Source organism: Cnephaeus nilssonii (assembly GCF_951640355.1).
Source record: "Cnephaeus nilssonii genome assembly, chromosome: X".
NCBI classification, from domain to species: Eukaryota; Metazoa; Chordata; class Mammalia; order Chiroptera; family Vespertilionidae; genus Cnephaeus; species Cnephaeus nilssonii.
Window position 1 is genome coordinate 35,097,818 of NC_137071.1, and position 26,896 is coordinate 35,124,713.

At 40.8% G+C, this 26,896-nt stretch overlaps 1 protein-coding gene across 1 annotated transcript in view; it reads right to left on the bottom strand.

The window, feature by feature from the left end:
- Positions 1-9,438: 9,438 nt before the first annotated feature.
- The window catches only part of PGK1 (phosphoglycerate kinase 1), a 41,002-nt gene continuing 23,544 nt past the window's right edge, over positions 9,439-26,896 (bottom strand). Inside the window, exons 2-11 of the mRNA XM_079765252.1 lie at positions 25,186-25,236; positions 21,549-21,704; positions 21,289-21,433; positions 17,111-17,214; positions 16,361-16,480; positions 12,682-12,796; positions 12,268-12,447; positions 10,667-10,844; positions 10,295-10,393; positions 9,439-9,919 (exon numbers count right to left, since the gene is read on the bottom strand). Coding sequence (XP_079621378.1) covers positions 9,879-9,919; positions 10,295-10,393; positions 10,667-10,844; positions 12,268-12,447; positions 12,682-12,796; positions 16,361-16,480; positions 17,111-17,214; positions 21,289-21,433; positions 21,549-21,704; positions 25,186-25,236 — 1,189 coding nt within the window. The 3' untranslated portion in view covers positions 9,439-9,878. The remainder of the gene's footprint in view (positions 9,920-10,294; positions 10,394-10,666; positions 10,845-12,267; positions 12,448-12,681; positions 12,797-16,360; positions 16,481-17,110; positions 17,215-21,288; positions 21,434-21,548; positions 21,705-25,185; positions 25,237-26,896) is intronic.

The following is a 26,896-nucleotide window of genomic DNA, read 5'->3' on the forward strand; positions in this document are numbered from 1 at the left end:
GATGAATTAATTCTAAATCAAGGAACTGTTTGCTTTTATTTAGAACCAGCATGACTCTAAATAGTGAAGCAAAATAAAAAAGAATAGAGATTTAAATATGTTTAAAAAATAACATGCTGTCTTTGGTGGGAATTCATACATGTAATTGATTGTTCATTCACTTACTAGGTCAGCCAGTGGGTGTATTGCTCTTTGAGACGAAGACCACTTTATCTTGCAGATAACCCTTCCCTAACTACCTCCACCTAAACTAGCTTTAAGAATGACTTAAGGCAGCTCTTGTCCTCCAGCTTCTAGGTGGATTTTTTAAAATGTACTGATGGTAATTGAGGCGAGGACATTGTTATCCCAAGTTCGTTCTTTCACAAATAGGAAACAAGTGTCTTATCAGAGTATGAATATAGGAATATAGCCAGCATGTGGGAGAATGGAAAATATAAGGCACACTGTGATCTAAGAAGTCCAGAGTGCAGGGAAGTTAAGTACTCAAAGGCAAGGAAGAAAACACTAATCAGAAGAGCAAGTACAAATTCATGTGTATAATATGCCACCACATATATCTTACCTTATAATAGACAAATATGCAAATTGACCGCACCTTCGCTACGCCCAAGCCACGCCCACCAACCACGCCCCCCCGGAAACCGTTGCAGGGATGTTGGGGTGTGGCGGAGCCCAAGGCCGGGAAAGCCTCGGGCGGAGGCTTTCCCGGCCTTGGGCACCAGCGGGGAGCCTGCACGGATCGCAGGAAACGACTGGGGGTCGGCTCCTGCGATCCCTAGCAGGGACGCTGGGTGCGGCCGAGCCCAAGGCCACCGCCCAGGGCCAAGCCCCAACCCTGAAAGAAGGCAGAAGGCGGTGGCCACAGCCAAGGCCTGGGTCCCTGGTGCAGGCAGCCAGGTGAATGAAGGTCTATTGCACGAATCTTTGTGCAAACGGGCTACTAGTCTTAATATATTTATATGTATATGCACACATAGATAATGCTTTTTATACGCAGTAAGTAACTCCACATTGAAGGAAACAGGTCTTAGAGTGGTTGTTTCTAAGGAGGGAAACGGGCAGCTAGGGAACTTGGGTAGAAAGGAGTCTCATTCTGTACCTCTTTTTTATTTTTTCTTATGTCCTACAGGGAAGGTTTGGTCATAAAAAAGGAAAAGAAGGGAAGCAGAAAACACTGAGCCAAAGGGATTGAATTAGTTTATGACATGAAGAGTATAATCTTGTCTATATACAGGCATGCATATATTGTCTATGTGTTGAAAGTGAATATGCTACACTTGAGCCTAAACATTGGCCATGTTTTATCAGTAATACCTAATTCTATATTAATTCAGGAAGCACATCCTGGCACTATTCTAGTTTATATGCTCATAAATTGTCCTCAAAGAGTTGTAAACTACTTCAGGACAAATGTTATCTTACATTCCCTCCATTATGTCCTAAGCATAAAGCAGGTACTCAAATATTTGCATTTCCCCATTCATCCTCTGGATTAATGACCCAAATAAATGGGAAGTCCTGGAAGCAGAGTTTAGTAGAAAGTACTTAAAAGGTACAATCAGATTGATGGGTGGATAAATTGGCAGTTATAGAGTCTAAGTGCTAGGTTTATGTGTTTTTACAATTTTTTCAATTCCTATGTACATTTGAAATAAGATATTAGGGGAAAAATAATGGGGGGGGAGGGGTGCGGAGACATCAGTATGCTAAAATTCTGGCCCAGCTGTGACTTTAATTGGCTGGATCTATGGGTAGCATGTCTGGGTCTCATCTTCAAAAAGAAAATTAGGCTAGAATTTCTGCTTTTCAAACCAAGGTACATCATACCATTAAAGTTATGCAGAAACATGGTGCATTTTAAAATTAATTACAACTATAGGGACAATATTAATTAAAATACAAATGTATTTTTAAGAAAAAACATTGAGCCATAAAATTTTATTTTGTTAAAAAAAAAACCACTAAAATTTTCCTTTGCTGTTTTCTCCATTAGTTAAACAAAAGAGTGCTAGTCTAGAAGCATCATTTCAGAGAGGCACAATAAGAAGCACCAGCCATTAGAGTCAGACAAATCTGGACCTGACTACCTGCTGTTATTTACTAGCTCTGTGATCCTGCCCAAGAGGTCAAGTATTTCTCTATCCATAAAGGTAAAATAGATATTTAGTATGCAAAATGTCCAGCAGAGAAGTTCTGGTTAAACATGGACTTTTGAAATTTCATGTTTACGTCTGCTCACTCCAGAAACCCCATTACAATGACAGGAAAGGAAAAGGAAGGTAAAATTATTTAGACAATAAAGAATTAGAATGTCACTAGAATTGCTTCTTGGTCTTTTGGCTAAGATCAAGTGCAGAATGATTTTCAGCAATGACAATGAAACGAAATCTTCAAATCTGAAAAACTGATATATAAGCTGAAATTCTGTAGTCAAACAGGCAAGTTTGAATAAAGATATTTTCAGATGTATAAGGTCTTAAAAATATTGCCTCCCAGGCACTCTTTCTCAGGAAGCTAGTTGGAGTTTCATGTCTCATAAGAAGAACAGTAAACCAAGAAAGAGGGGAGAAAGGGAATACAGGAAAGGGGAGTTCCAATGCAGGTGAAAAGAATCCCCAAGAGCGTTACCTAGAGGGCAGCCAGGATAAACTGGAATGGGAGCACAGAGAACTCCTCCAACAAGGCCATCTCTAATAAGGTGTTATGTTATGGTTTGTTTCAGGGGAACATTTATTTTAATTTAAAAAAGTAAATAGAAAACACATGAAAATTTAAGCAACTGGATCTAAGTTACTTTTTTAAATATGTAAACAATCTTAAGACTTAGTTGATTTTTGTTACAATAAAAAATATAAAACTTTGTTCAATAAACACAAATACATAAAAGAAGGTGAGATAAAAAATATGAGAATGACAATATGACATATCAAAACTTCTAAGATGCAGCAAAAGCAATAATAAAGAGGGAAGTTTATATCGTTACAGGACTATCTCAAGAAACAAATAGAAATTGCAAGTAAACAACCTAGCATTATATCTTAAAGAACTATAAAGTTAGAACACGATCAACCCAAAGTCAGCAAAAGAAAGGAAATAATAAAAATTAGAAAAAAATTGAATGAAATAGAGAACAAAAAGACTATACAAAAAATTAATATAACAAAGAGCTGGTTCTTTGAAAAGATTAATAAAATTGACAAAAATCCTGCCTAGATAAGGATAAAAGAAAAATGACTCATTTAAACAAAATCAGAAATGAAAAAAGTTACCACAGACATCACAGATACACAAAGGATCATACTAGAATACTATGAAAGACTATAGGCCACCAAATTCAATAACCTAGAATAAATAGGTAATTTCCTAGAAAAATATAAGCTCCTTAGACTGAATCACAAAGTGAGGAAAATGAAACCATCAAAAACTTCCCAAAAATAAAAGTCCAAGACCAGATAGATGGTTTCATGAGTGAATTCTACCAAACACTCAAAGATTTGAAACCTATTCTTCTCAAACTCTTTCCAAGAAGTTGAAGAAGAGCCAATACTTCCTAACACAATTTGTGAGGCCATTGTAACTCTGGTACCAAAACCTGGCAAGGATAACACAAAAACAGAAAACTACAGACCAATAATATCTCTGATGAATATAGATGCAAAAATCCTAAACAAAATACAAGCAAATCAAATACAATAATACATTTTAAAAATAATACATCATAATCAAGTGGGTTCATTCCAAGGGCACAAGAATGTTTCAACATACATAAACTGAACAATGTAATACACCACATTAACAAAACAAAGGATAAAAATCATATGATCTTAATAGATGCAAAAAAAGCATTTGATAAGATATAACATACATGTATGATTAAAACACTCAATAAAATAGGAATAGAAGGAAAGTACCTGGACATAATAAAGGCCATGTATAACAATCAGTCAATATCATACTCAATGGTGAAAAACTGAAAGGTTTCCCTCTAAAATCAGGAAAAATACAAAAATACCACTCTTACCATTCCTATACAACATAGTTCCGGAAGTCCTAGCCAGAGCAATCAGGCAAGAGAAAGAAATAAAAGGCATCCAGATTGGGAATGAAAAAGTAAAAGTGTCACTTTTGTAGATGACATGATTGTGTATACAGAAAACCCTAAAAACACCAATATTAGAAAAATTAAACAAATACATTATAGGATACAAAAATCAATGTGCAAAATCCCCTGCTTTCCTATATATTAAAAATGAAACTTCAGAAAAAGAAATTGAAAAAAAATCCTTCTGCAATTGCAACAAAAATAATAAAATACTTAGGGATAAACTTAATAAAAGATATGAAGTACCTATATAATGAAAACTACAAAGCATTATTAAAAGAGATTAAAAAACACAACAAAATGGAAAATATCCTGTATTCATGGACTGAAAAAAATCAACATAGTTAAAATGGCCATATTACTCAAAACGATATACAAATTTAATGCAATCATCAGATTTGTATTGAAACATAAAAGATGCCAAACAGCCAAAGCAATCCTGAGAAAAAAGAATGAAGCCAAGGTATCACACTACCTGACTTCAAATTATACTACAGAGCTGAGATCATCAAAACAACATGGTATTGGGAGAAACCAAGATGGCGGCATAGGTAAACAGCTAAACTGCTGCCTCGCACAACAATTTCAAAACTACAACTAAAAGACAAAATGTCTATCACCCAGAACCACGGGAAAGCTGGCTGAGTGGAAGTTCTACAACTAGAAGGAAAGAGAAAAGAGCATTGAGACGTGCACAAGCGCTGAAAAGCTGAGGTACGGAGGCGCACGAATCGGGCTGGCGGCAGGCGACTGGGTGCATTGCTTTTTTCAACCCAAAGGGAGACAAGCTCCCGATTACTCCAAACTCCAGTTTCGGGGGTGACGCTGGGAACCCAAACTCCTACGGGGAGAAGCTGGACTGTCTGCCATCGGGTCGGAAAGTGAGGGTGACTTTCTTGCAGAGGTGCGCCCAGCAATCATTGTTTACTGCGCTGGGGCGCGGGATACGGGGACTTGGAAACGCGGAAACGCAGAGACAGCTGACTGACAGCCATCACTGTTTGCCACGCCCTAGCCTAGTGACTCCCTGAGACCCCGCCCCGCACAATCTACAAACCCACCCAAGCTCCACACATATAAATGGCCTGCCCTATCACAGCTTAACCTAACAAACTGCAGCTCTGGTCAGACAGCTCCAAAACCTCCAAACCCCAAGCAAAGAGGAGAAAACTGTAGTTCTCACTGTAGCTCCTGCTGGGTGGCCTCAGACAGTAGCTGACCTGCACCCCATTGGAGATCCAGAAGCTAGTGTATCTAGTGGTCAGTGTGAGACGACACCAGATTTCAACTACTCAAATCCATAAGTGACACATTCAAGAGGCAGACTTAGTGAGTACCAAAGCCCCACTGAAACAAGTCCTGCCCCATAAGTATGTCTCCAGCACATCAGTTCTTCCATTATAGACACAGCGGGTCCTCACAGCCAATTGGCCTAGAGGTCAATTCCTCCCAGTGACACCAACAACAATAAAGAATTAACTACAAGGCTGTACACACAGTCCACAAAGGGGTACACCAAGAGTGTCCACCTCAGGTAACTGGGAGGCCGACCCACTGGGCCATATAGGACACCTAGCACACAAAGCCACCCTACCAACTCAGGGAAGCAGCGAAAATGTGGAGACAAAGAAAGAGATCACAAACAAAAGAAATGGAGGAAAACAAATGACTGGATATAGAGTTCAAAACCACGGTTATAAGGTTCTTCAAGAATTTTCTAGAAACCACCGATAAATTTAACGAGACCCTCAAGGATATGAAAAAGGACCAACTAGAAATTAAACATACACTGACTGAAATAAAAAATATTATACAGATACCCAACAGCAGACTAGAGGAACGCAAGAATCAAGTCAAAGATTTGAAATACAAAGAAGCAAAAAAAAAACACTAAACCGGGAAAGAAAAAAGAATCCAAAAATTTGAAGATAGTGTAAGAAGCCTCTGGGACAACTTCAAGCGTACCAACATCAGAATTATGGGGGTGCCAGAAAAAGAGAGAGAGCAAGATACTGAAAACCTATTTGAAGAAATAATGACAGAAAACTTCCCCCACCTGGTGAAAAAAAAAAAAAAAGACTTACAAGTCCAGGAAGTGCACAGAACCCCAAACAAAAGGAGGACCACACCAAGACACATCATAATTAAAATGTCAAGAGCAAAAGACAAAGAGAGAATATTAAAAGCAGCAAGAGAAAAACAGTTAGTTACCTACAAGGGAGCACCCATACGATTGTCAGCTGATTTCTCAACAGAAACTATGCAGGCCAGATGGGAGTGGCAAGAAATATTCAAAGTGATGAATAGCAAGAACCTACAATCAAGAGTACTCTACCCAGCAAAGCTATCATTCAGAATGGAAGGTCAGATAAAGAGCTTCACAGTTAAGAAAAAGCTAAAGGAGTTCATCACCGCCAAACCAGTATTATATGAAATGCTGAAAGGTATTCTTTAAGAAGAGGAAGAAGAAAAAAGTAAAGATAAAAATTATGAACAACAAATACATATCTATCAACAAGTGAATCTAAAAATCAAGTGAGTTAAAAATCTGAGAAATAGAATAAACTGGTGAATATAATAGAACCAAGGGCATAGAATGGGAGTGGATTGATAATTCTCAGGGGGAAAGGGGTGTGGTGGGTACGGGAAGAGACTGGAAAAAATCGTACACCTATGGATGAGGACAGTGGGGGGGAGTTAAGGGCAGAGGGTGGGATGGGAACTGGGTGGAGGGGAGCTATGGGGGGGAAAAAGAAGAAACAATTGTAATAATCTGAACAATAAAAGATTTATTAAATTAAAAAAAAACAGCATGGTATTGGCAGATAAATGGACACACAGACCAATAGAACAGAACTGAGAGCCCAGAAATAAAACCACATGTATATGGACAAATAATTCTTGACAAAGGAGACAAAAACACACTATGCAGAAAAGAAAGCCTCTTCAGTAAATGGTGCTGGGGAAATGGGAAAAAGCCACATGCAAAAGAAAGAACTAGATTTGTCCCCACATATACAAATTAATTCAAAATGGATCAAAGAGACTTCCAGTCAAGATGGAGGCATAGGTAGAATTCCTTCTTTTTTTACCACAGCCTAGTATTCCATTGTGTAGATGCACCACAGTTTTTTAATCCACTCATCTGCTGATGGGCACTTAGGCTGTTTCCACTCAGCACAGAAGCTGCCATGACACACACTGGCCATTTACAGAGAAATGGCACCGCAGACCTGGTGCCGACAAACCAAGACTCGGCTTCCCCCAAGTGGGACACAGGCCGTGCCACCACCCTAGAGCGACACCCCAACAAATTGCAGCCAATGCTACCAAGACCCCATGGTGCAAAATGTGGCCCAACACCCAGCCCAGCCCTGAACCGGTGGTGGCTGTGGGCACCGGGTAATGACATCACATAGCAACGCCCAGCTTTCTCTCCCTAGCGACTGGCCTCCTTGGAGTTTCTTCAGCCCAGGAAGCCACCTTGCTTTATAGCCAGGTGCAAACATTTTAGTTTAACCAAATGTTTGTGAAGCGTTTTCCCGTGCCTCATCTCATTTGATCTTCACATTAGTCCTAGAGTAGGTAGATAGGAGACTTGGTAGAATCCTATTTTCTTTTCATTAGCAAGATGTAAATAGCGATATTAAAGTATTTCTTCTAATTAATTTCCTTTCAATGTGCACGAATCCGTGCACCAGGACACTAGTAAAATAAACAAAGGCTGTTATAAAAAAAAGAAGAAGCCACATTAAGACTGGTATGGTGCTTCCTGAAAAAAATTAGAGTTACCTCTTCTGGATATCTACATGAAAATTTTGAAACCATTTATTTGCAAAGATATATGTACCACTATGTTCACTGCAACATTATTCATGGTGGCCAACACATGGAAACAGCCAAAGTGTTCAATACAGGATTGGATAAAGAGGATGTGGTACCTATATATAATGGAATACTACTCAGCCATAAGAAAAGATAAAATAGTGCCATTTGCAACATGGACGGACCTTGAGGATATTATGGAAGTGAAATAAGTCAGTCAGAAGAAACTAAACCAAGAACTATATGATTTTACTCATGTGGGATATAAAACTGAAACTCATAGACACAGACAACATATGGTGGTTACTAGAGGGTAGGGGTTGGTAAAGGGTAAAGGGGGGCATATATATATTGTGACAGAAGATGATCTGATTTTGATTGGTGGGTATACAATGCAATATATCATGTATCAGAGAAATGTACACTTGAAACCTATATAATCTTATTAGCCAATATCACCCCAATAAATTTAATTTAAAAAAAAACAACAGAACTCCTAAATAAAGATATTTCCTGTAAAAAAAATAACAAAAGTCACATAAGTAAATGTAATCATAGCATATGACATAGCTCAGCTGTGAATAATACTTACAATTGTATAATTTAATCTAGAATTATGATAAAACTATATTGGGAGAATGAAGAATAGAAGTACTGTGGAAGAGTCTATAAGTGAGCTAATTGTCCCATGTATAAAATTAATAGACACCTTTCTTAAAAAAATATCAAGAAGTTAACAGAATAAGCATAATACTTAAAATATGGAGGCAAATACCATAAAAAAAAAAAAAGCTAAGAGTTGAAAGTGAAAGTGATCACCTCTGGGGAGTGGGAATCACAAGTGGGAGGAATGAGATGAGGCCTATTTTTCTGTTATAAGCCTTGACTTTAAATTATATTCATGTGGCTCTGGTCAGTGTGGCTCAGTTGGTTGAGCATTGTCTTGTGCACCGCAGGGCATATAACCAGGTTACGGGTTCAAACCCTGGTCAGGGTGCGTGTGGGAGGCAACCAATAGATGTTTCTCTCTCACACTGATGTCTCTTTCTCTCTTTCCCTTCCTCTCTTTAAAATCAATAAAAACATATATTCAAAAAAATTAGCCCTAGCTGGTTTGGTTCAGTGGATAGAGTGTCAGCCTGTGGACTGAAGGGTCCCGGGTTCAATTCCGGTCAAGGGCACATGCCTGGGTTGTGGGCTCAATTGCGGTGGGGGGTGTACAGAAGGCAGCCGGTCAATGATTCTCTCTCATCATTGATGTTTCTATCTCTCTCTCCCTTCCTCTCTGAAATAACAAAATCTATATATTAAAAAAATTACATTCATGTGTAACAGATAAAAATAAAATGTAAAATAAAGTATCACAATGTGTGGCATAAAAGAGTAGACATTTATCTAATCCCACCTCCCCACCATGGATGCCCCATTTCTTCCATTCAGAAATGTAGATAATTTGATCCTTTGAAAAGTCTGTTCTCACTCTAACAAAGTATGACAGGAAAAGAATCCCAGTTTCAATGAATACTTTTATTTATTTAACAGATGACCAACTTTGTCTCCCTCTCTCCCTACAACTGGAATTTCACCTGGTTTTCATGCGAGTAGCAAACAATGACAAAGCTAATAAGAATAAGCTACTCCAAGAAGAGAATTAAGCTAACAGCTTACTTTTTTTAACAGACAAAATATAAATATATGCACTGTAGAATGCATAATGGTTTAGTCACTAAGAAATTCAAATGGGATCCTGAAGAATGGAAGCAAGTCTAGGGTGCAGTAAAGTTGAGCTGAGATGTTGTGCAACCGTTTAAGTGTTCCTGGGCTGCATCTCTTGGCCATTAGCTGAATCTTGACATGGGGGAAGATTTTAGCTAATATCAAGTAGAGATGTGGAAAGCACTAAGTTCACTAAGGGGATGTGCACAGGAACCAAAAGGCAGGAAAAATATTAAACATTGCTGAGAGCATCCACCCCAGGAAGGACTTTACCTGTTTTTGAGAGAACACACACAAAGAGACAGTATTACTATAGTATTCACTAAGCCAGATCTGTCACTTTCTACCTTCCCAATAATATGTCAGCTCTTCTTTACGATATATGGCCAGGAGTTGGCTATCTTTTACAATTTGGGTCCCAGTTCTACTAGACCATAACCTCTTTGAGAATAAGTTTTCCCATAGGCCCCTCCCCACCTCAAATGGATGTCAGGAGATTAATTTCAAGCTCCTCCATTTGTAATGCCCAGCTAAAAATGACTGCTAATGACAATACTACCTACTATCACCACTCCATTCTACCCACCTCTCACTGCATAACCCTCATCCTTCCCCCAAATAAGCCAAAAAATCAAGGAAGAACCTCACCTTCCAGGAGCTCTAAACTGGCACCACCCCCAGTGCTCACATGGCTGACTTTATCCTCTGTGTTCCATTTGGCACAGCAAGTGGCAGTGTCTCCACCACCTGTTGAATGGAAGCCAAGTAAAAATGGGAAAGGAGGAAAAAAAGAATTGGCACCAAAACTTCAGAGTCATGTACTTGCAAGCCCAAACCAGAAGCTGATGAAACCCCAACTCCATCTCATTAATAGGTTCCTCCATAAATAATATAACTGTTTAGCTCTCAAGATTCACTGTGCCAAGAAACCCAGGAAAACTTACCTATTTCCCTTCTACTTTCCTCTGATCAGAATTCTGCCAGCTCACATTGGTAGGAGCTCCATAGATGACCCCTTACCTATGATGGTGATGCAGCCCCTGGAAGTGGCTTTCACCACCTCATCCATGAGGGCTTTGGTCCCTTGGGCAAAAGCTTCCCATTCAAATACGCCCACAGGTCCATTCCACACAATCTGCTTAGCCCTAGTGACAGCCTCAGCGTACTTCTTGCTGCTCTCAGGACCACAGTCCAAGCCCTATGGGATAGAGTTAATAGAGAGGATGAGCTACCAAGAAAATCTACTTAGAGAAACAAATATCACCTTTACCAAAACCAGAACTTAAGGCTGAACACCAGAGTTTCTTCTAGAACCAATATACTCTTCAGTCTTTTAAAATTATAAACATGTTCATGCCCTTTATGGAAGATCAAGTCTAAGGGAAAACCTCAAAGGTTTTTGATAAAATAACTTTCTTAGCCACACTATTATCATTGTGTATTATTGTGAAGAACTAGATTGGTGGTTTTCGATCAGGGTCAGTTCTGCCCCTTCCCAGGGGATACGTGGCAATGTCTGGAGACATTTCTGGTTGTCACAACTGGGGAGTGGGGGATGCTACTAGCACCTAGTAGCCAAAGATGTCTTAAACACCCTCTAATGCCATAACAGTCCTCCATAACAAAACAAAAACTACCTGAGATGTCAATAGTGCCAAGTTGAAAAACACTGAACAAATCAGTGGTTCTCAAACTTTGGCATACATAAGAATCACCAGGAGGGCTTGTTTGAGTATAATTGCTGGGCTCTACCCCACCCCCGCCAGAATTTCTGATTCAGTAGGTCTGGGGTGGGCCCAGGAACTTGTTTTTGTTGTTGTTGTTGTTTTTAACAAATTCCAAAATGATAGTAATGGTTCTTGGGACCACACTTTGAGAAACACTGAACTAAATAAAATCTACATGACTAACAAAAGAAAATGACTAAGCAAACTAGTATGTCAACATGATACAATTTTATACAGCTATTAAAATTGAGAACACTACAATCAACTAAATTAGTCTTGAATATACACATACATTTTTCCTTGCTTGTAATCAGTATATTTTTACTATCTTTATATTTTCATAGATTTCTTATACCGGTTTCTACATAGCAAAACAAAAATTCAAAATAGCCCCATCCCTAGCACATAGTTAAATACTTAAGAAATCAACAGATGAACAAAAATGGTTTTGTCCCCACATTACTTATGAAGACAACAGCAATCTGATACCATTGCTTTTCCCCCATGGATTCTCCTCTAAGGAGGATCTCAATGCAACATTTGGAGCCTTCTCTAACAGACCTCCTTGGAGATTCTTTTAAAATGCTTGTTGGTTGGCCCAGCCGGCGTGGCTCAGTGGTTGAACATTGACCTATGAACTAGGAGGTCACGATTTGATTCCTGGTCAGGGCACATGCCCAGGTTGTGGGCTCAATCCCCAATGTGGGGCGTGCAGGAGGCAGCCAATCAATGATTTTCTCTCATCATTGATGCTTCTATCTCTCTCTCCTTCTCCCTTCCTCTCTGAAATCAATAAAGATATTTTTTTTTTTAAAAAATGCTTGTCGGTTGGTTGAATGAATGATACCAAAATATTTTTGTTCACTCACACTATCAACCACCCAAGTGACTCACCATCCAGCCAACAGGTATGCCAGAAGCCACAGTGGCTTGGCCAGTCTTGGCATTCTCATCAAACTTGTCAGCAGTGATAAAGTCAACCGGCAAGGTAATCTTCACACCATTCTTCTCAGCTTTGGCCATCAGGTCTTTGACAATCTTGGCTCCCTCTTCATCAAACAGAGAAGTGCCAATCTACACAAGGGACCAAAATTATGAGGATCAGCCTCTATACTAAGAACACGATTACCTCACAAAGTAGACAGGAAGAAGATACAATACAATATAAAAGAACAATTCCAAGATAAAAGAAAAACAACTTGCCAAAATAAATAAAAATGGGAGTTTTTAGGGCTCATGTCAAAAGCTGGTTTTCTTTCTATTTCTCATCAAGAGCTATTTCACATCCACTTGTCATTGGTTTCCTACCTCCATGTTGTTGAGCACCTTAAGGAAGGTAAAAGCCATTCCACCACCGATAATCATCTCATTGACTTTGTCCAGCATATTATTAATCAGCTGGATCTTGTCTGCAACTTTAGCTCTAGAAGGGAAAGCAAGAATCATCACCAAAAGAACAAATAATTGGCAAACAAAGTGATAATACATAGAGCCTGAGTTTTTATATCAAGGCACAGAAACAGAGAAATGTCCCACAAAGTGACGAAAGTATTGGCTAACTTTGCCTATGTTTCTTTAACCCAAAAGGCCAATTCATTTCTAAGAAATCCTTTTATGGTATGGCTCTAGACCAAAAATGGCTAAGAAGACCTACTATCATCTAAAGCAGTGATGGGCAACCTTTTGAGCTTGGTGTGTCAAACTTCGCCAAAAAACTGAGCATAACTCAGGTAGTGTGTCACTTTGAGGAAAAAACATTATTTCGCAAATGTTTCATCCTCAGGAGCAGCAAATGTTTCATCCTCGGCATGCGGCCGCCTCAGCGGCCGCGTGTCATCAGAAATGGCTACGCGTGTCAGTGCTGACACACGTGTCATAGGTTCGCCATCACTGATCTAAAGGAACCATGAGTTCCAAATAGGTCTATTTTGTCTCTTTTCCCCAAAAAAATCAGAGGGTCAAGATTACTAATTATGCCTGAGCAAGATTGCTAATTGTGTGTTTCCCTGAGCCTACTCAAAACTGTCTTAACTCTAGAGCAAGGATCAGATTATTTACCAAACTAATACATACTGAGCAAAAATAGAAAGATACGCACTGGGACATGCTTTATGGCATTCATTATTCTTTTGGACCACCTGATCCAACATATTTACAGAGTACCTATTATGTGCCAAGCACTATTCTAGGTCTCAAGAAAAATCACTTGACAAAAACCAAGACCCTTACCCCTTTGGTAGAGGGAAATAAGACAATAAATACAGATGTCCTTCCATCTCCCTGTGAAAGAAAAAAGCTCTAACGAAAAACGAGTTCACTTGAAGCACAACCTTTAATGTCCCTCACTAAGTAATAGCTTGCCTTCCATTCACATTCCTATATATCTAAATCCCACTTAAATGAACAAATCACCTGGGCTTATTTCCTCTTCATTCAATAAAAAAGATGATGGCTACCTTGTGAGAGGCACTATGCTAGGATTTGTGAAACAGGGTTTCAGAACAATAGTGATGTGGGGAAATGGATGACAAGAGACTGTTTATCTCACTTCTGAAGATTGGTCATCATGAAGGGTCAGAATGGAGTAACTGTTATACAGAGAGAGAAGGAGGGAGGGAGGGACCTGGGGAGAAAATAAGAGGAAAGTAAAGAGACTCAAACTCTTCTAAAGAATGTGGGATATAACTCAAATCCCCTACTTCTTCAATAAATCAATGGAATGAAAATACTAAAGAGGGGACTGCCCTAGCCGGTTTGGCTTAGTGGATAGAGCATCTGCCTGTGGACTGAAGGGTCCCAGTTTTGATTCCAGTCAAGGGCACATGCCTGGGTTGCGGGTTCAATCCCCAGTAGGGGGCTTGCAGGAGGCAGCCAATCAATGATTCTCTCTCATCATTGATGTTTCTATCTCTCTCTCCCTCTCTGATAATCAATAAAAGTATACTTTTAAAAAAAGAAGAAGAGGGGACTATCACAGAATAAAAGATACCTAACAACCAAATGTAATACATGGACTTTATTTGGATCCTTATTCAAACAAACTGTAAAAAGACATTTCTGAGATGATAGATAACTTCTGAATACAGATGAGGTACTATAGATGAAAGTGTTAAATTTTGTTAGGCCGTTATTTAAAAGAAGTATCCTTATCAGTTATGAGATGCATGCAGAAGTATTATAAGTGAAATTATATGATATCTAAGGCTTACTTTATTTTTTTTATCCTCACCCAAGGATATGTTTATTGATTTTAGAGAGAGAAAGTAAAAGAGAGAGAGAGAGAGAGAGAGAGAGAGAGAGAGAGAGAGAGAGAGAAAGGGAAAAAGAGATAGAAACAATGTGAGAGAAGCATCAATTGGTTGCCTCCCATATGCACCCTGACTGGAAATCAAACCCACAACCTAGGTTTGTGCCCCAACCCGGAACTGAACCCACAATTTTTGGTGTGCTGAGTGACGAGCACACCAAAAGCCGGCCAGGGCTAAGGCTTGCTGTAAAATACACTTGATAAAAAAAAGCGTTAGACAGTAGATGAAACAAGATTGGCAAAAATGTCAAAAATTGTTGAAGCAGGGTGACAGGCACCTGGGGGTTTATTATACTATTCTCTCAACTTCTGTGAGTGTTTGAGTGCTTCCACAATAATGTCTTTTAATAAAAAGTAAAATTTTTCCCAAAATCATTAATGGTCTAAGGAGACTACACTGCAAGAAAGGTGGCCAAAAACAAACAAACAAACAAAAAAAAAACCCTCCACATCAGCTTCCCCAAAACAAGTATTTCAAGCTGAGTTTAAAACCTAATCATAACCACTAGGTGGCACTCACTCCCAAATTCCATGTCTACAGAAGGTTGGAAAATAAGACAGCTCAATTCCTAATCTCCAGGGAAGCAACAATCAGTCTGAACTTTATAAGGTCACAAGACACAGATGACCCGTAGCCACCTGAATTATTTTTAGGACCCTGAAACTGGGCTCACAAAACCTGGAGAGCAATTATGCTATGTGAAATTGACACTCAACTCCAGAGTCAGCTTTCATAGGGAAATGCTGAGCGTGTTCATTCCCATGAGAACTAAAGCCCTGCTCATAGAAGGGTCAGAGGCTCCCAGTCATAAAGAGGCTGGTACCTAGTTAGCCATGCCAAGTGATAGGAAGTTATCTTTTCCAAGCAGTGCCAGGTCCCTGTCCCTACTCTATTGCCTAAAATTTACCCAGCTAGCCTCTTGACCCACAATTCTAAAATTTCTATTTTAACTAAGCCATCACAATATAATTATTCACATAGTATCTTTACCCATAGGAGAAAATATAAAATGGTATGTGATCTGGAGAAATGAGTTCTAAATGATATATTAAACACAAATGAGGAGATTCTCCTAGTTTTTCCTGGCCAGATTATATGGCTATGAAAGGCTCAAAGGCATCAAAAATTAAAATTGTTCGATGAGCACCTGTGGTGGACCTTTCCCATTCTTTTCTCCAGAACCATTTTTTATTCCTTCTCAGCCCTATTCTCTGTCCCAAGAGGCTGACCTGCATGGACTTCCTCAAGGGACTCCCTTGCCCTCTGGCTTCTAGTTGGGTTGCAGCCAACTGGGGGTGAGAGGAGTACATCAGTAGGAGATTGAAGGGACATCAGAATATTATTTCCCTGGCTCCCTCCATGACATATATCTATCCCTATGTCCCCTGTCCTATCAGAGAGCCCTCTCCATACAACTACCCTCTCTGGATTTTGGAAACCATTCCCTCTCTTTGTCCCTTCAGGCCTAGGGATGGTAATAGCTGTTGCTTGGCCCAGATTACTGCACTATCCCCTTTAAGTTTCTCTGAAAGCTACCCATACCTTTGTAGATAGTCTCTTTATTAAATTCTCCTCTATTACCCAGTTTGATTGTGCTATCTGACAATAAACACCCAAGTTATGGCCTCCTACCAGGCAAACACATTACTGAAAGCATAATCTTGAAGAGTTCTTCATACCCGCCCAGGATGGCCAGGAAGGGTCGCTCTGGGCTTTCCAATGCCTTGGCAAAGTAGTTCAGCTCCTTCTTCATCAAAAAACCTCCAGCTTTCTGTGGCAGATTGACACCAACCATAGAGCTAGAAAAGACCAGAGACATTCAAATTGTAGTCAGTCCCTACCAATTCTCCCAATACTAGACACCATCTCCTTATCACTGAAATACTTTGGAGATTCCAGGAGACCATGATTTTCATCCCTAAACTGCAACAAAAACACTTAGGTATAAATTTTTTACTAATAGTGCAGTGTCAAGGGGCAAATGAAAAGCAATTGCCTTAAGCAGAATTTAATATACCCAATTATTAGTAGTCTTCAGGCCAAGGGTTTAATTCCAATAAATAATCAGCCAGTTGATGACAAGAGAAGATTCCTAAATTTTCTTCCTACTGACAGCATAAGATTCTGATCCCAAAATGTTCACAGAGGGTGAACTTTACATGAAACATCCACAATGAGAACGAGCAACTGCTTACTGAAGCTCAAAAAAAGCTCCAATTCTCAACTTTTACTTTTATTTCCTCTTTGGATCAGAGACATGCCATGCCACTCAACAAGAGCCACAATCTAAGTGGTAGCTACAATTAGAGATAGGATCTATAGGATCACAGTATAATACAGATGTCTCTAAAAGCAACCCAGAGATTGGGCTGCTTGAGTAAACAGAAGAATACTGTTCCCAGCTCAATATCAAATAAGACTCGTAGTACCTGTGAGCTCGGTGAGCAGTGCCAAAAGCATCATTGACGTAGACATCCCCCAGCTTGGACAGTGAAGCTCGGAAGGCTTCTACTTTAGCTGGATCTGCTTTAACCTGCAGAGGAAAAAAAAAAAAAGGAAAAACCAAGAACAGTAAATGTTGATGGCTGCAAAGACAACTATAAAAGCATTTCATACAAAGAGTCTTCTTGAACATTCTCTAAAGACCCTGAGTTAGTGAGACATCAATATTTACAACTAGCAACAGGGTCTGCTCTTTCCTCCAAGTATTCCAGGTCTTTTGGTCAACTTTACATGTTTTTGCTCTCCTTTGCCTTCCCTCAAATTGCAAACCTAAGATTCCTGACCTGTGGTTTAACTGCTTAATCACATAAGGCTAATAACGACATCTCATTTTTCACTGGCCTCTCCCCTACTTCTAGAACAAGATTCTGATTAGTCTTCTCTCTCCTTGATTCATTTCCTCATTTTTAACATATTCTCCTTATAAAAGAGAGGAAAGAATGCTGGCTACCCAAGCCTTTCTGCAAAGGGAGAGGTCCTCACACATATTCCTCATGAAAGCAACAACAGCAGGCTGGGACAGAGCAGGCAGACAGAAACATGACAAGAGAAAAGGACCTCAGAAACATTTTATGCTGACTAAAAGGAGGTATTTTATATGGCCTTTCCTGAAGTTAGGCATTTGAGAAAATAAGAAATACACTTCTGCCGAAACCAGTTTGGCTCAGTGGATGGAGCGTCAGCCTGCGGACTGAGGGGTCCCGGGTTCGGTTCCGGTCAAGGGCATGTACATTGGTTGTGGGCACATCCCCGGTGGGGGGTGTGCAGGAGGCAGCTGGTTGATGTTTCTCTCTCATCAATGTTTCTAGCTCTCTATCCCTCTCCCTTCCTCTCTGTAAAAAATCAATAAAATATATTTAAAAAAGAAATACACTTCTACAAAAAAAGAAGAGAGGAACAAAAAGTATAAGTAAAATAGAGGGCTCTGAAATATCAGCTCACTATCCAGGGATACCACCTCCCAAAGGGGACGAAAAGCAGGGTGGCAGGATGAACAAAAAGTCTCTGGGAGGAGACGACTAAGCAAAGATGCACAGGAAGCCAGATGAAGGGAGAGATGACATAGCACAAAGCAGATGTTCATTTTAGTCATTGCCCATTCCCATCCTCCTACGTATCAAGATGAATGCAGCTGCCACAAAGAATATGAGAGCTTTCTTCTAATGACCCAAAGAATACAGGCGCACTAATGCTAAAACTAAAGACTGCAAAGCCCCCATAATCTCTCTAGAATGGAATATCATCAGCTACTGGTGACTGGAAGATGATTCATATAGTAATGAAAACAATGCCTCAATGGCAGGAGACCTGAGTTCTAAGCCCAGTTCTGACACAAATTCACAGCGTAACTTTTGGAAAGTTGCTCTCTATCCCTAAAATCTTCCCATATTAAAAAGGCATAATAACCCCTCTATTCAAGAATTATTTGAGGCAAAATGGCAAATTGAAAGCTCTTCATGAAAAAGTGCTTTAGAAATTAATGATAATAATCAGAACCCACTTCTCATTTTTCTTCTGACGATAACTAGAAGAGAATGCCCCTAAAAGACCAATGCAGAGACACTGGATAAAGGAAACATTTTATGTCCTCGCTTTGTTTTTACCCATTTTAAACTCATGACCTGCTCCTGAAACTTCAAGCATTGAAAGCTATTGGACACTAAAGTCAACTAAAGAAAAGTCATAGACTAGCGTAGTTAGTTCCTCACTTCCTTAATAAAAGGTTTTGCCTCAATTTTTCAGTTGTCTCCTGCCCTAAGTCCTAGAGTCTGTGCAGCTCGAGTTTCAGTCTAAAAGGGCACCAAATTTTAGGTCAGCATTTTACTTCTACTAGTAAGATCATGCCAAAGGCACGATAAGGCAAGACGACCAAAGCCTGTGGTGCTAAGAAAAGAAACTGCTTGAAAGAAGGCACTCCAGTGACCTTAAGAAATGTCAGGCCCTAGCTGGTTTGGCTCAGTGGATAGAGCATTGGCCTGTGGACTGAAGGGTCCCAGGTTCAATTCCAGTCAAGGGCACATGCCCGGGTTGGGGGCTTGATCCCCAGTAGGGGGTGTGCAGGAGGCAGCCAATCAATGATTCTCTCTCGTTGATGTTTCTATCTCTCCCTCTCCCTCTGAAATCAATAAAAGTTAAAAAAAAAAAAAGAAAGAAATGTCAGAAGAGTGAGACACTAGCCTCAGAGCATCTTGTTCCCCAAGACACAAAAGACCTTAAGAATGCAAAGCACTCAAAGGATGCCTTTAGCTTCCCTTCTACCAATAAGGCAAATCCCAAATCATCCTCCAAGAGCCAGCTGTATAATATTTGAAATATTTAATATTTGAATTCCAGTTGTCAGGTCATAGTAACTTGGTTTTGTGAGTTACCTATCTATGGTTGCTTTCAGAATTTTTTTTTTTTGGTTCCTTTTTTTATTGTGTGTGTGTTTTTTTCCCTATGGTTGTTTTTGCATGACAACAGCAGAGTTGAGTAGTTCCAACAGAGACCATACATGGTTGTGATTGACTGTATGGCCCACAAAGTCTAAAATATTTACTGTTTGGCCTTCTACAGAAAAAGTTTGAATATCTAATGGACTGAGCTATATATAAAGCTCAGCAACAGAAGAACCACTGACTCTAACTTTAGTCAAATGACTGCCTTTCTAAGACCCAGTTTCTTTTTTTTGTTGTTGACTTGAGAATGAGGGAGGGAGGGAAGGTGGGCGGGCAAGAGAGAGATTTGTTGTTCCACTTATTTATGTATTCATTGGCTGATTCTTATATGTGTCCTGACTAGAGATCAAACCGCAACCTTGGCATATCGGGAGGACTCTCTAACCAACTAAGCTATCTGGCCAGGGCTGAAATTTAGTTTCTTTATGAAATGATGATACTTATACTTCCTGATCTTAAAGAGAAATCCAAAGAAAAAATGCTTTACAATTCTTAAGAAAAATGCCTTAAATCCAAAGCATTATCATTATGACCATCATTTACCCAACTACAATCATTGTCCCTTTCCACTTGACTTAGGAAAGTACTTTTTTCTGCTCACAAATTCTTTTATAAGGAAACCCAAATTAGCCCAGCCAGTATGGCTAGTGATTGAGCATTGACCTATGAACCAGTAGGTCGTGGTTTGATTCCCAGTCAGGGTTCAATCCCCAGTGTGGGATGTGCAGGAAGCAGCCAATCAATGATTCTCATCACTGATGTTTCTATCTCTCTCTTCCTCTCTGAAATCAATAAAAATATTTTTTTAAAAAGAAAACCCGAATTATATCAAATTTAACCTACTGTTTTAAAAATACCAAGCTCAAGTTTTAAGTTAATTCCCCCCCTTCTAAATAAGAACAGATTGTCCTTCAATAACATGCTAGGTCCTATTGCTTAGGAAAACTGTTCCAGCCTTGAAAAACAAAAGAAAATGTAAAATTGACTCTGCTGGAAGAACACCTGGGGTGCATGGACACTCATCCCCAAAACCATCTATGAACATCTGCACTCAGCACTTGGGAATCACAGCCTACCCTTTGATAGGATTATGACATCGTATAAGAAAGAAAATTATTGTATACCATAGGCCAGATGTATGACAAATGGACAGTTGGAAACAGCATGTTCACTGAATACTCTGAAACCCAAATGTTACTCACATATTTTTCAAAGGTTTTCAAAACCCTTGAACCTCTATTCCTTAACCTAGGTGGTGGTTACACAGGTGTTAGTTTACTTTTGGATAATTCATCAAGCTGTGCATTTGTGCATTTTGATATGTATGTTACACTTCAATAAAAAGGTGTCTATGGAAAAATAAACATGAACTTCCTCTATTCTTCAATCAGTCTCTTACAGACTCACAGCACTGTCAAAAATCACAGGTCCACCCTAGCAGGCTTAGCTCAGTAGGTAGAGCATCAATCAGCCTGTGGACTGAAGGGTCCTGGGTTTGATTCCGGTCAAGGGCACAAGTCCAGGTTGTGGGCTCAATCCCCAATAGGGGGCATGCAGGAGGCAGTCAATCAATGATTCTCATCATTAATGTTTCTATCTCTCCCTCTTCCTTCCTCTCTGAAATACATAAAAATATACAAATAAATTTTAAAAATCGCAGGTCCTACCTTGTTCCCAGAAGCATCTTTTCCCTTCCCTTCTTCTTCCACATGAAACCGAAGGTTCTCCAACAGGATGACAGACCCAGCAGCTGGGGCAGCACAAGCTTTCTCCACTTCGGGCCCCACGCAATCCTTCAAGAATAAAACATCCCTGGGGAGAGCATGAGATGGAGAGACTTAAGCAGTCTGAAAGTTAAGAACCAGTAACAATATGCTTGACCACATCTCCTGTCCCAACGTCCACCAGCACCAGAGCTGGCACTTACTTGCCCAGCAGAGATTTGAGTTCTACAGCAACTGGCTCCAAAGAGTACTTGTCAGGCATGGGGACACCATCAGGCCGACCCAGGTGGCTCATAAGAACAACTGACTTGGCTCCATTGTCCAAGCAGAATTTTATACTTGGGATGGCAGCCTTGATTCTGCAACCAGAAAAAGACAGCAGGTAGAACAAGGTTACTCCTAGAAATTAGTGGGAAATATGTCATTCATGGCCTCATAAAACATAAAGCCCATTTTCTTTTCCAAATTCCTTCAAATGTACTTTCAGCAATTCACTGATGGTCCTCAGATACATGTTCAGGGGAAGAAGTTAATTACAATGCCCACCCTCCAACTAGGATTATACATTCTCATCATGGTTTGCACCTTATGCAGGAGGCCTCTCCCACCCCATTTCCCATGGCCCCTCCCCCTGGCCAGCCACCCCTGATCGGCCTCTCCCACCCCATCGAGGGCAGGGTGGCCAGCCAACACCCACCCTCCACGGCTGCTCCCCCAGCCAGCCCCACCCCCGATTGGCCCCCAACCCCCCATCGGCCGACAGCCCCTCCCCCCGGCTGGCCAGGCCCTGATCGGGCCCCGATCATGGCGGGCCGGCCGGCCAACCTCCCGCCGTCTCCTCCTCCCAACAGGCCGGGCCCTGATCCGCCGATTGGGGCCAGGCCAGCCGGACCCCACCCGTGCACCAATTCATGCACTGGGCCTCTAGTCTATATAATAAAAGCCTAAGTGACCGTTATAGTGGAACAACCAGAACGACCAGTCGCTATGATGCGCACTGACCATCAGGAGGCAGACGCTCAATGCAGGAGCTGCCCCCAGGAGGCAGTACAGGCAGTACAGGTAGAACAAGGTTACTCCTAGAAATTAGTGGGAAATATGTCATTCATGGCCTCATAAAACATAAAGCCCTTTTTCTTTCCCACAGGGGGAGCGTGGCTCAGCCAGAAGCCAGGCTCATGGCTGGCAAGCACAGCGCCGATGGCGGGAGCCACTCCCGCCTCTGCAGCAGCAAGCAGGTGGGTGGTAAGGAGTGAGGGGTCTTGGACTGTGAGAGGGATGTCCACCTGCCATCTTAGGCCTGTTCTCCCAGGGGAGCAGGCCTGAGCCAGCAGGCTGACATCTCATAGGGGTCCCAGAATGTGAGAGGGCATAGGCCGGGTTGAGGACACCCCCCCTCCCTGTGCACAAATTTCATGCACCGGGCCTCTAGTAAAACAATTAACAAAATATATCTATCTCAGATGGTGATAAGAACTATGGAGAAAATAAAGCAAAGTAAGGGGACAAGATTGAATGGGGAACAGAGGTGGAGGGGATTTTAGGAAGGGTGGCCAGGGACAGTCTCTGATAAGGTGACATTTCAGCACAGCAGAGTATGGAGTAACAAAAACCAAGTTATGTTTCTAAAAAACCTATGCTATTTAGCATATATAAAAAAATCCTTTAGCCGAAACCGGTTTGGCTCAGTGGATAGAGCGTCGGTCTGCGGACTGAAGGGTCCCAGGTTCGATTCCGGTCAAGGGCATGTACATTGGTTGCAGGCACATCCCCGGTGGGGGGTGTGCAGGAGGCAGCTGGTCGACGTTTCTCTCTCATCGATGTTTCTAGCTCTCTATCCCTCTCCCTTCCTCTCTGTAAAAAGTCAATAAAATATATTTTAAAAATAAATAAATAAATAAATAAAAATAAAAAATCATTTATACCAAATAAAGAGTAAATCTATCAGGTATAAAGTTTGCCCAATGAAAACAAATTAATATTCAGAGCTATCCTTTGTCAGCAAGTTCAATTATTTCTAAACCCCATGGATTTCCAAACATGAAAAGATCTACTCTGACATGTTTTTCTATTTTTTATTCATAAAATACCTTCATAGGCAGCCATATTTCCAATCTTTTCTGTGTAGTGTAGAAAATAATGTAACTCAAGAATGGTCAGAGCTGCCTTGTACAAAGACCTTACACTATGGTACAGCAGAAATGTTCTTGGCAGACAGCCAGGCTCTATTTTGGGGCCAATATCTGAGATAGTTCTGGGTCTAGACATGAACAGTCCAATATGATAGCCGTCGGACACATGTGTCTCTTAGATGCTAGAAATGTGACTAGCCCACATTGAGATGTACTATAGTGTAAAACACACGCCAGATCTCAAAGACTTAATACCAAAAAAGGTAAATGTCCCTTTGATTATTTTGCAGATTACATATTGAAATGATTATTTTAGACTTACTGAATTAAATAAAATATATTATTAAAACCAAGTTCACCCATTTCTTTTTACTTTTCTCATGTGACAACTAGAAAATTTTCAATTACGTGTGGCTCATATTATATTTACATTAGACAACACTAGTCTAATAATTGAAAAGCACCTTTCAAGCTCAAAACTTTCATTTAAAATTTAAAATATTGGAGGAGGGGGCTGGGAGGTGGAGGAGAGATTGAAAAAAAGAAAGAAAGAAAGAATTCATGGACATGGACACAGTGTGGTAATTACCAGGGGAGTGGGTGGGAAGAGGTAGAAGAAGGTAAAGGAGAGATAAATGGTGATGGAAAGAGATTTGACTTGGGATGGTGAACATACAATACAGTGTACAGATGATGTTGTAGAATTGTGCCCCTGAAAACTATATAATTTCGTTAACCAGTGTAACTGCAATAAATTCAATAAAAAGAAAAAATAAACATCTTTAGAGTGGTAAAAATAAACAAAACTTAAAATAAAAACCTTGGCCCTAGCTAGTTTAGCTCAGTGGACAGAGTGTCAGCCTGTGGACCAAAGGGTCCTGGGTTTGATTCCAGTCAAGGGAACATGCCAGGGTTGCGGACTCGATCCCCAGTACGGGGGGGGGGGGGGGGGGGGCGTGTTCAGGAGGCAGCCAATCAATGATTCTCTCTCATCATTGATGTTTCTAACTCTCTCTCCCTCTCTTTTCCTCTCTGAAATCAATAAAAATAAAAATATTTTTTTTAAACTTGTATCACAATCTAGTCAAAGCAAGAGCAGTACTACCACTTAAAATTTCTGCTTCTCAGTCTACACAGATTGAAAATATTACTTCTAAAGTCTTTTCCCTTAGGTCAAAATTCTCAAAAACTGATTTTATCTGGACCAAAACTGAAATAGGAGTTTATAATACTACATATAACCTTAATAATTATTAGTAATTTAAAAATCCTTCTCTTGCACAGTTCATTTTGCAAGGGAAGACAAGAAACCTTAAACTCTGACATTCATTAAAAATGCATAACCCCAAATTCTTCAAATTTTCAAAAATCGGGGGCAGGAAAAAAAATCACTTTCTTAAGATGATTTTTTCAATTTCTACATTCTCATTAAGAAAGCTGACCAGGGAGCTATTGAAATCTTGCTTGCTGGCATATGTCATCAATTTGGCACAAATAAATTCTCATAAAAATTCTCCAAAAAAACCACAAAGAAAGAAGACCAAGGGTAGTTTGGTGAAAATCCATGTTCATTTATATCGCTTAAATTATCCTAGTTGTATGATAAGAAAGGAAAACCACTTCATCCTTTTTTTTTTTAACCATTTCATCCTTCATAGCTACACCAACACACATCATAACCTAGCACAATGCTTAGCAGGAACCTTACCTCTGATTGTTTGTTATCTGGTTGTTCTTCATAGGAACATTGAAGTCCACTCTAAAAAGGAAACAAAATTTCAGGTTCAGAATCATGATCAATGCATTATTCCCTCAAAGATTAGAAAAGTACTTTTAGTGAACCAGTTAAAGAAGTTAGAAGTTCAAAAATCACCTGAAAATTAAAAAGCGGTATAAGGAGAAACCAAGATGGTGGCATAAGGTAAACACCTAATGTTGCCTACCACAACAATTTTGAAACTACAACTGGAAATCAGAGCGCACACCATCCAGAACCACCGGAAAGCTGGCAGAGTGGAAAACCTACAACTAGAGAAAAAAAGAGAGGGGGACGCTGAGCCTCAGGAGCTGTGGAGGTGTGGAGATCCGTGAGCGCGGAAAGGGCGGGCGGCTGAATACACAGCAGGCTTGCTCGCAGTGTGCGGAGAGGGAGGGCAGCAGACGCTGCGTGGCTAGCTTTCTCGTTTGGGAGAAAAACAAAACCTCCCGACTACACTGAAATCCAGCTGCGGTCGGGGAGAAACTGGGCTGTTTGGCAGCAGGCGAGGCTTGAGAGCAGCCTTCTCTCAGAGGCGCGCAGCCTTTGATTAGGGCACGGAGGAACCGGCCCTCTTAGGGCGGCGCGGACGGAAACCAAGTTTGTCTGCGCCATTCTGAGACTCCGCCCCATCCAAGCTGAGCACAGCCCTCCCAGTGGCTGGATTTCTCGTTCGGGAGAAAAACAAAACCTTGGGTCTGCACTGAAATCCAGCTGCGGTCGGGGAGAAACTGGTCTGTTAGGCAGCGGGAGAGGCTCGAAAGCTGCCTTCTCTCAGAGGCACGCAGCCATTAATTCGGGCACGGAGAAACCGGCCCTCTTAGGGCGGAGCAGACAGGAAACCAAAGCTTGTCTGCGCCACCCTGAGACTCCGCCCCATCCAAGCTGAGCACAGAAGCTCTCCCAGCAGAGACACTGCTGATCCTCACAGCCAACTGGCTTGGAGATCAACTCCCGCCAGTGATACCAACAATCCCAACCACTCTGAACTCCAGTTTCTGGGGACACGCGGGGGACCCAGACACCTACGGGACTCTCAGCCATCGGTCGGAGAGTGAGAGTGACTTTTCTGTCGGTGTGGACGACACCAGATTTCAACCACTCTCATAAGGGACACATTCAAGAGGCAGACTCAGTGAGCACCAAAGCCCTACTGTGTCTCCAGCACAGCAATTCTTCCGTTATAGACACAGCAGGCCCTCACAACCAATTGGACCAGAGGTCAATTCCTCCCAGTGTACCAACAGCAATCAGGGCTTTTAACTACACCAAGACTTTCCACTCAGCCCACAAAGGGGAGTACCAAGAGCGACCACCTAGGGTGATTGGGGAAGCTGAGCTACCGGCCCCTATAGGTCACCAACCACACAAAGCCACTCCATCAACACAGGGAGGCAGCCAAAATGTGGAGACATCGAAGTATGTCACAAGTAGGAGAGATAGATGAAAGCAAACTAATGGACGACACAGTGTTCAGAACCATATTTATAAGGTTACTCAAGAATCTTCTAAAAACCGCTGAGAAACTTGAAGAGACCTTCAAGGACCTAAATGAGAATACCAAAAAAATGGAAAAGGACCAGTCAGAAATTATGCATACACTGTCTGAAATAAAGAATATACAGAGTAGACCACCGCACCCGAAGAGTCAAACCAAAGATCT